The sequence below is a fragment of the Lampetra planeri genome, chromosome 6, assembly GCF_965212315.1.
Source record: "Lampetra planeri chromosome 6, kcLamPlan1.2.h2, whole genome shotgun sequence".
Lineage (NCBI taxonomy): Eukaryota > Metazoa > Chordata > Hyperoartia > Petromyzontiformes > Petromyzontidae > Lampetra > Lampetra planeri.
Window position 1 is genome coordinate 9,510,402 of NC_136112.1, and position 10,592 is coordinate 9,520,993.

Consider the following 10,592-nt stretch of genomic DNA (forward strand, 5'->3'; position numbering starts at 1 on the left):
TATTCCGTGTACAGCATGCTGTAATTGGTTCGCGTATACCCCGCATGAACGAGAATCGTGCCATTACACTGGTCAACACACTTTTCTGGCATAAGGTATTCCAACGGTTTTAAGGTAATTTTGGGGTGCTGATTCCAAATCTGGCATCTGTTTTTTTGTCTATCACATCAGGTTTTTGAGATATCAAATATTGAATTTTCAATAAAAACTGCAGAAGAAAAATATTAAATAAATGTGGATATCTACATAAAATTATATTATAAACACACTATCCTAAAAATACAGCACCATATTTTAACACTAAAGCAGTCACTGACTCGCAACAACTTGCAATCATAAGTGACAGTTAATTTCGGGTAAAATCAATGAAAATGGGGTATGCCGATAGCATAAAAATGAGATGTGATAGAGCAAATCTGAGATCAGATTTGGAATCAGCACCCTGAAATTAGTCTAAAACAGCTGCAAAAGTCCAGGCCAGAAAAACATGTTTTTTTTGTTGACCAGTGTTATCTAATCGCGAGGGTGAATTGTTACAACCCTAATTGTAACCTCATTCGTGTGCGGTTAAGTGCATTCACATTGTTAGATATGCTGCTATAACAGGGAACACGTTGGTTGTACGTAAAACATATCCACAAGTTTGATGTGACGTTAAAGTTTTGTATCACTGTTTATATGAAAGTGATCTATGCTTAAATCCATGTTATTAGATGGCTCCAATAGATTTGACCTTGTCATTATTACGCATTTCATGTTCTCATCAGTTTTTGATCACATCAGTTCCTCATAAATATCGAACCGAAAATAAAAACAATTACACCGAGTTGGTCAATGTACAATATTTTAATACAAGTTTAAAAAAATATATAATCCAGCTTGCGAGTCCCAATTAAAATGTCCATTTTGGGAAACACTTAATTGCGGATCAGTCAGTATAAAAAAAATACGGTCGAGTGGAAAAAGCACATTACAATTTCAATATTAACGTTTCTGTAGCTTAATTTTGTAATTTGTGCTGTGTTCAATTTCAAGGTAATGTTTGAAATATTTTCAATTTCTCACGTGACGTTTTTGTGGTTTCGTACGTATTTTGCTTTTGCCATTTTAACGACCCAGGTCACTGTTGCAAATCAGTCTTCCCTGGTCTCTTGAGTTCTCACAAGGCTAAACAGAATAACTTGACACAATGTTAGATGCCAACAGGATACAGATCATATGGTTTCAGTCAGATAGACATTAATGCTGCAGGATTGTAAGGTTCTAATATACAACACATAAAAAGCAGGTTAAGTTTAAGCCTTGTATTTATAGCAGAGCTGTTAATTATCATTACGTGAAAATGAGAGACGTATATTCAAGATGCAGGCATTGAATCGTGTGTGAAAATCAATTGATTTTTTTAAAAATATGTTGCTATTGGTTAAAGTGACCCCCTACAGCCACAAGAGGTGTTATACTCTTTGGTTTTTTTTCGGTAAAGTCACGTAGGTAAAAAATAAAATAAATGAAAACTAAATTAAATCACGTTTCGGAGGCAACTCAAACTTCCGTCTTCAGTTGATATAATTTTGTTTTCATTTCTTTAATTTTTTACCTACGTGACTTTGCCGAAAAAAACCAAAGAGTATGAATCCTTGCAGTCACGAAAGCTTCAAATCTGGAATTAAGAGGTGTTATGTTGCACCACAGCATTAAAAGAATAACAATTCGTTTGAAAATCGAATCGTGACGATTCATCACACCGAGTAGGGCAAATTGTTGCAGGCCCCTTCTCACAGGGGTAAACTGCACATTTGAAATGCGAGTTAGCCCACTGGGGAAAAAAAACCACAATAAGCAAGACTGGAGCATAACTAGTGTTTTAAATGGCCAATAACTGAAAGTATATGATACATACTGCAAGTAAGAAATGTCTTCATCACAATACTGTAACTCAGATATTTGTAAATGAAGTTGCCAATGTTTCACACGTCCCTTTGGAAGTCACGCTGCCGATGTAATTCTCAGCTCAGAGACTGTAAACCATTGCTGGAACACTAAACAGGCAGTGCTTGTACATACCTGCAAGGAACAGGTTGTTTTATTACACCAGAATGAAGCAAGGGACATGTCAATGGGAATTGGACCTGTCAGGGTCTTCGCCACACTGGCTGGCGTGCTGCTCTATTACTCTGGGTGGAAACTCCTTCCTGCAGATGGGACAGGTGATTGAGGACATGAACATTTCACGTTGGCGAGGGACATCGTCGTCATCATCGTCGTCATCATCGATGTCGTCGACCACCAGTCCGCTGTCAGCAGAGAGGTCCCACAGGACCTGCACGTCTCCATCATCTCCGTCTGAATCACTGAGTATCACTGTGTCACGGTCGGTGTAAATTCCGTCACTGAGTGGACGCTCGTGTGCGTCGTCTGCGTCGTCTGTGTCAGATACGAGGAAGGACGTGCTGGAGGTTGTGTAGATGAGGTGGGGCCATGTTTCCTGCTGGGGGTGCCCGGAGTGTGCCTGCCCAGGTCCCTGCGCCTGTTGTAAATCATCCCCACAAGTGGCTGCGTGGACCAGTAGCTGCTCCATGTTGAACAAACCTGCAAAGAAAAAGACATCATCCTCAATGCATAATTCACTCACTTAACATGCAATCAGTCAATTCTCTTTAAAGTATGATGAACTGTATAAACGACAGCGGGTGTTTCGCTTCCTGCAGTTCAAAGTGGAGTCCAGCTTAGCACGGGAACTAGCTATTTATTAAGTGATCTAATTGTATAAACTTTACTCCCCTGCGGTATACAATAATAATTGTTTAGTACATTTGGTATTCATGTCAATGTTATAGTGCAGGGCCATTACGTTTCACAGATGAACATAGTCTGGGAGCAGGGAACATTAGTGTTAAGTTAAATTATCATATAATTTTTCACATTTGGCAAATTTAGAGCATGATGCCGACACACTACTAGCTTCGAATGACGTCAGGGAATCTTTAACGTCCACTGTGGAAGCAGGCAGCACTTATTTTCATGGTTAACACAGCCGCATTAATAACCAGGGCGACCTGCCAGATTAAAATAGCAAACCTCTGCAAAAAGCGAGGAATGTACGATTACTGGGCAATGTCACCACGCCATATCACGCAACGGTTTACCCTTGCAATGTCTTGGGAAGTTTTAAGATAACACAAATTAAAACCGCGCATATAATAAAGTCCTCAAGAGTGAATTCTGAAGAGCTGAGGTTTTATAACGGTTAATGGCAACAGATGCCAATAAAACGGTGCTTAATTACCAGTCATGTCCGAAAACACAAAACAGCTGTCGGATGACACAAGAGCTCAGTACTTCTTAAGCAAGAGAGGCGTAGACTCACCACTGCACATGGGGCAAGCTCGTTTGTGGTTTGGATCTGGGCCAGCTTTCACGTTCCTACGAGGCTCCACAGGAAGGCTCCTCACCGCAGGACCTCCCGAGAAGTCCCCCTGCCAGACCTCACCACTTGCTGGACTGGGACATTTTATGAAGTTCTTCACAGCCCTATAAAATACACAAATACAATTAAGTTGATACAATGTAATGTTGCTTACCCAGTTAGCAAAGCATTACTTTTTATTATAAATGTTGACGAGAGTACGTAGTTCTCTACATGCACTGACCACTATAATATGTATTTTGTAATACATATAGGGTAATTCTTTTCCCCCCTTTGCAATTGGTCAAGATGCAATGGTTACCTAGATGTTATATCTGTAGTACATCACTTAATCATTACACCGATGAAAATCCTTCTTAATATAATTGCATTACATTGGTACAATTCTGCAATGCCTGCTTTTATGTGTAGAGTGACATGTGATGCGTATCATGTTGACGAGTCCCTCACCTGGTGGCGTGTGGGGCCTGGGTGCATGTGGCCATGTGAACTGGTGAGGCAGCCCCAGCCGCTTGGGCCTCTGTGCGACGTTTTTTTCCCGACACAACCGAAGGCGTCTGAACCGCAGCCCTGCGAACAGCAGCAACTCTAGTACCTGTTACGATAACACAGCACAAGAAGCACATGTCACAGCATAGCACTGTTTAACCCGTTAATCAGCAGACATCCTCAGCCCACTACCGCAGAAAATAATTTAAACATAATGACGTGTAACGCTGGGTTTTGGACGATATTACGTACCGTGAATCCTAACACTGCAGTAATATGCAATGTCAAGCTCTTTGTTGATTCACACAGTGTCATACCTCAAGAGTTCAGGCTGGTGACGTGGGGGGGGGGTAGCATTATATCTGACTGTACAGTACATGAAACATTCTATTACATTTTGATTTAAAGCTTTCGTGACTGCAGGGATTCATATTCTTGGTTCGTTCGGTAAAGTAACGTAGAAGGGAAATAATAAAATAATAAAAATAGAAACTTGTATTGTTTAATATTTGTATTACTTTATTATTTCCCTTCTACGTGACTTTACCGAAAGAACCAATAATATTCAATTACATGTTTGTGCATACCTATTCCCCAAAGTGAATATTTTGCTAAATCATCATTAAAGCCTGTGTGTGTGTGATGTGGTACATGAAGAAATGAGAAACGTGCATATTGTATTGGAAAATTAAGTCAAATTTTTCACCATATTAAAAGAAATGTGCCATGTGTGCTTGTGCCCAGTCCTGTTTGACCAACATTAAATCACAGCAACTGCAGGGTTATATATATAAGCCTATAAAAGCAGGACGAAAGTTTCACGTTGCACTTGCCTGTAGTTTGCTGGACGCCGCATTCAACAGCAGGGGGCGTGCGAGCAGTGGTGGCCAATCTCCGGACAGAGAGGTCTCTCCTCCTGCTATCATCTCCAATAGGCGAACTGCTGCCCTGAGCAGCGTGGCTGTTGGCTTTGATGGTGGCCGAATGGTGGGCAGCAGCTGTGAGGAGCAGCCGTGCCGTCCTGGGAAGGGCTTTCTCGTCCACACAGCCACTCTTGGATTTGGGGGCCAGTCGACTCAGCCTCTCTTTCAGCTTTTCCACTCTTTCATTCCTGTACAATCATTCCATCACAATTACCGTTAGGCATGAAGTGGTGAACGCGTTCATCAATTAAAAGTGAATATGCTCAAGATAAATACACTGAATCGTGAGAATTATTTTGTATTCATACGAGCACCGCCAGTGCACTTGCACGGGATACACGGCATGGTGGAGAGTGTGTGGTGACGTCAGCATGCACAAACCTGGCTCAACACTGTGGGATACGGGTAACTTTATCATGTAAATAGACGAGGTAATGCCACCACTGAGTGTTTGTCCGCTGGGGTGCCAGCCAACAAAACTTTGTATAATATAGTATGATGCTGTTATTGTTTTCACATAAAATCTGTTACTATAAATTCTATAAGCACCGCAATGACAAAAACATAACTTTTCTTTCTCATCAAAATGTGAGTCCAATTTGTGACAATGTATTAAGTCGTGAGAGGAAGCCTGCATACATCATTAACCGTTTTATTCGGTGCATATCAAAAGGAAACACGCACCCCCTTTGTATAGAACTCACCTCTCTGTTGGTGTGAAGAAAGTGCGACGGATGGCTGGCAGGGCGAGCCATGGTTTAGAGGATACTCTATCCTCACAGGCTTTTGTTTTCACCGACTGCAAACAAGACACATTTTACTCAGGAAGGTCTCGTCCCATAAGCTACAGGTGAATAATAATTTACAACAATGCAATAGTACTTCAGCCACAATACAACTGCGTGCAATGTGCCTAGCTTCAACAACTAGCCTCAACATCATGAGATCTATGGTCTCAAGTGATGTGCAAAAAAGTAATAAGCAACGCTTTGCACACCTTAATCACCTGTCTCGATGTTGCAGGATATGAAGGCTTTACCAACTCAGTGACCTGGTCCGAGTCTCCAGATGTGCGAAAGCTGATGAACGTGACTCCAAAGGGATTGGACTTGTGGAAGGGTTGAGTGCAGGTGACCCGCACGCGGTCCCACTGCTCCGCCATCACCTCCCTTGTGAAGTTTTCTTCAAGCCAAATACATAACAATATAAAACATGTCATGTATTTTGAGACTCAGGAGTCACTCAATAAGTCCTGAGATTATTTTCTTCAGAAGAGTCCTACATTGCACTGTTGGCCCACTTCCATTTTACGGAGAATTTTGATTGTCAGAGTAAACTGGAGTACTCAGAGAAAACAAAAGCTTATGAGGCGATAACACTCAAAAGTTCACACTGATCGAGTTCACAACCACAATTTGCTGCAATGATATGAAATGGCCACCTTTCAAGTCAGCTGGCTCCATAAACTCTAGCGCTTATGACCAAGTCACTCAAAAGCACCTGATCTGATGACATCTCAGAAAATAAGGATAGGCTTGAGCCTGGTTAGTGTGCCTGAATGGGCAATCACCATGCATAAAGAGGATGTCACGAGGTTTGCGTAGTTACATGTTGGGCAGCAGAGGGTGGTTCGGCAAAAGCCATTGTTGTTATGTACTTCCACGCTGACATGTCTGTGCAACCCCACCTTTACCTACACTGCTTCAAACAGCATGGTGAAGCATGGTCAAAGAACCATCACGACCTGCACCGAGTGGGGAGGCCCTCATCCAGCGGATGCACTTACAAATGTTTAAAATACATACGTGCAAATTTCGATTTAAAGCTTTCGAGACTGCAGGGATTCATCTTCTTGGTTCTTTCGGTAAAGTCACGTAGAAGGGAAATAATAAAATAATATAAATAAAACATAATAAAATACAATTCTCACGTTTATATTTAAATATGCTAAATTCCTCTGTTGATATGCAAATTCCTTTGTCAAGGCGCCCTTCCTCCCCTAACCCAGCTTAAATATACGCTGCCAAGCTTGGTGGTGTTCATTCAGACGCTGTCTTTCCGACAGACCTGTTCTTCACCTGAGGACGGCTGCTTGCGTTGTGGTCGAAACGTCGTGAGAATTGTATTTTATTATGTTTTATTTTTATTATTTTATTATTTTCCTTCTACGTGACTTTACCGAAAGAACCAAGAAAACACATACGTGCACTCAAGCGTGCACCTGCTATGCTGTCTGGGTGGCCACCTACCCGAGTTGAACATGCGCACCGACATTTCATTGTGTTTGGCCTTGGACTGTGCTGCCGACAGCAGAACGGTTGTGGGGAGAAGAGTGACGAGTGCAGTGTCTTGGGCCCATGAGGAGCGGCCCACCTCCACCTGCAGAAGGCCCACGCCGACTGTCCCTACACAACACGACAACATCACAAAGTGAATGAGGGCACAAGCCAAGTTTTGACACGTCAGCAGATTTTCACCATCACGCACATATACAGCCTTTTCATCCATCCATCGCTAAATGAGAGCCACGCCACACCGTACGGTTATATGATCATTCTTTACCACGCTGGTCAGTGCGGGTTGGTGAAGGCAAGGAGCATAGATATAAGAGACATAGTAGAAGTACAACAATGGATGTTGCTGCTACCCTTTTCTGCTCAAAATGTAGCTCCACAGCAGCCTATAAAAACCTGTTTGTGGAGGCCCTTTCAGGCATTATCCAGACTCCATCGTGTTAATCTTTTGAGATCTGATGAGATCAGGTGCATTCCAGCTGATATGGTCACATGATTTTCCATGGAGAGTAATGTATAACAATGATATGCAAAAATGTGACGAGCATCCACGACCAATCGGATAATGTATTTCAAAAGACAAAACCAGTCTGTGCTAATGTCATGGGCAAATGTTATTATTAACTGCAATTAAAGCTTGCGCATCACCAGGAATGTCTCCGTGTCCAACAGCTTTAAGACGATACGTCACACTATTAAACATATTACAGCCTGTTGATTAGACATGTAACAAATGCAGATTCATCAATAAAAATATATATTCTTATACTTTCAAAACTGCACATGGAATCATGCATGACAATCATTTATAAGAAAATAAGTCTTAGGCACTACTAACCGTAACTCCTAACCATGAATGAAAACTGAAGTGGCATCCCTTCATACTTAATCTGCCGAAAGGTAAAAAATGGGCGTTGCAAAGGGCTCGTTATCGAGTAAACTCGGCCCAAGGTAAAGTCTGCAATTTGACAAAGTTATGGTCTATTTTTGGATAAATATCTGCGGGGGACAGTCATGTCAGAGACAGTACTCAACGTCTTCAAACTAAGCCCCACCACTGTCCTGCGCGGCCAACACTCACGCACCGATGTCGATGTAGGCGATGAGACTGGCCTGCTCCAGCTGCAGCTCTGCACGCATGAGGCCACTGCGGTCGGATGGATTACAGAGCCAGCGCTCGCCTGCCAGCAGCCCCTGTGCTGGGTGGTTGGGGTCCTGCAAAGGCACGCACAAAGCGTTTGCATCAAGTCACACACTGGGGAGGTAGGAATAACATACCTGGGGCTGAAATGTATTTCAAAAAATCACTTGGTCTTGTTGATACATACCTACGTGACTTTACCAAAAGAACCAAAGAGTATTGATACATATAATCTAGACTGTGTCCCAGAAATGTTAGAAGATGCACTGAGAAAACAGACTAAAGTAAAGTCATGGCTGCCATTATGGCACTGTAGAGACATTACTCCAATATAGCTTCATTGATAATTTTGTTTCACATGAACCAAACTTTGATCTCTAATTGGACGGCCTATTTACTGGGGGTGTAATATGCATCGATTTATTAATATCGATTCTTGACCCAACGATACATCCATGTCATCGCGGTATGTTTTTTTCATTGTGAAAGATTATATATAATGGGTTCATATGCCTCTTCCAACCACTATCGGCTGCTGCATTCATTGTGAAAAACGATATTCTGTATTCTTGAATCAAATCACGACTGTGCACCACAATTCCTATTAACAGATTCCTGCGGAGGGAGCTGGTAGGAACGTTGGGTTGCTCGGTCAATGGCCAGGGTCAACGGCGGCGTGGTGTATTCCGCAAATATGGCCGACTGTGAGGGCGGGCACAAGCCGGCGTGAGTAGGTTAAACGTTGAGTTTTATAAGGGCACCACGAGGTGACCAGCCCCTTCCCACCCAGCCCCACCCCCCACCCAGCCCCTCCCTGCACGAAGGACGGACACAATCATCCCGTGGGCTGGTTCAACCAGTGGGTTCCTCCCAGTATAACAGGCGTAGACTGTTAAACTCCTTCTAGATACATTGTTGTGTGGGTCATGGGAGTCATTTGACCATACTTCACCACGCTGGCCAGTGTGGGTTGAAGGCGGGGAGCATATACGTGGGGGCTCAGGGATACAGTACAACAATTACAGTTTGGTCTACACTGTTCTCTGTTGCATGGCATGAGGCTTAATCTTGTTTAACGTCCAATATCTGGCCTAAGACCAACCCACCCAGATGTACACCATGTGACGATATCTGGAACCTGTCTTGCTGGGCCCACTACGAACCCACACTGACCGGCGTGGAGAAGTATGGTTAAATACACCATATGGTCGACAGGGCGTGGAGAGGTCTCATCCAGCAGTGGATTGACGAATGGACAGAATATTTGTACTACTCTTGCGTATAGCAGCAAAATGTTAAGGAGCGAAATGCCAATGTCTGCCAGCCTAAGACGAGAAGGTTTCGGCAGGGAGTTTGTGTAGTTCTGATATCTCATCCTTTGAAGGAGCGCAGACGAAAGTGTTTAACTATACACAGCTGCCAACCCATAAGGTTTAGCCGAATTCTTGTACAGGGAAATTTAGTTTTCAGGTCCACACGGCGTTACAGCCGTCTCAGTACGGGCACATTTTTGTGTCCAATTGTTTGTGTTCATTCCTTGTGATGGGACGTTGTAGGATGAACGTTGATAATTATAAAGGGCACGGGGTGACCAATAAGGTCTGAATTGGCCTGTAATATGGGAGGTGCCGATAAGGGTCCGACAGGTATTAAACGATATTGTCCATAAGTTTGGGTTGCATAGTCACAACCGCACTACCGTGGCTTGTGTCTTTGATTTCCCCCATTTACGAAGATCGACCTGTTGCTCAATGTTTGTTGCAATTCGCGTTCAAGCAGCAGCAGCTACAGCTGGCAAGGAAATCGAAAACCACGTCCCGTCTACCACTACATGTTGTGAATGTGATAATTAATTAACACTCCGCGCCCTCCCAAAAAAAACCAAACCACACGCGTTACCCTCATTGCTTTGCAGAAACTCGATACAAGAGACAATAACGATGCGATCTCGGAGTTGCACGAACAATTAACTCAAATCCACGCGTAGACAGACGCACACAGTGACACACACACACAGTGACACACACAGAGGGCCCACCAGGTTCCTATTTCCCGCCAAAGCCGCCCGCAGCGAACGCCGCGGCGTGAACACGCGAGCGGAGCGCAGCTCTCGTTGGCAAAAGTCAAGTGGTGACGGTGATCGATTAATCGATTGGCGAATGCGGGGGGGGGGGGGTGAAGGGGGTGGGGGGCGAGGCTCACACCTACCTGGGAGGTGAACGACACGACGTGTCTGATGCGGAGCGGCGCCATGCGGCCGTCGATCGCAGCGCCACCCTCCTCACTGCGCCGGAGTCGCGCAGCTGCTGATTCGCGTG

General features: G+C 43.6%; 1 protein-coding gene across 2 annotated transcripts; it reads right to left on the reverse strand.

The window, feature by feature from the left end:
• Window positions 1-1,846: 1,846 nt before the first annotated feature.
• On the reverse strand, window positions 1,847-10,592 carry XNDC1N (XRCC1 N-terminal domain containing 1, N-terminal like). Of its 2 annotated transcripts, none has more exons than XM_078595513.1 (9): window positions 10,483-10,592; window positions 8,219-8,348; window positions 7,089-7,244; window positions 5,846-6,021; window positions 5,544-5,638; window positions 4,750-5,027; window positions 3,878-4,022; window positions 3,368-3,531; window positions 1,847-2,589 (listed from the first exon to the last, which is right to left on the reverse strand). In XM_078595513.1, the coding sequence occupies exons 1-9, from the start codon at window positions 10,525-10,527 to the stop codon at window positions 2,114-2,116; spliced, it is 1,665 nt and encodes a 554-aa protein (XP_078451639.1). In that variant the 5' UTR covers window positions 10,528-10,592; the 3' UTR covers window positions 1,847-2,113. The 2 variants fall into 2 exon arrangements, with proteins under 2 accessions (XP_078451639.1, XP_078451638.1); XM_078595512.1 differs by having other exon boundaries at window positions 5,837-6,021.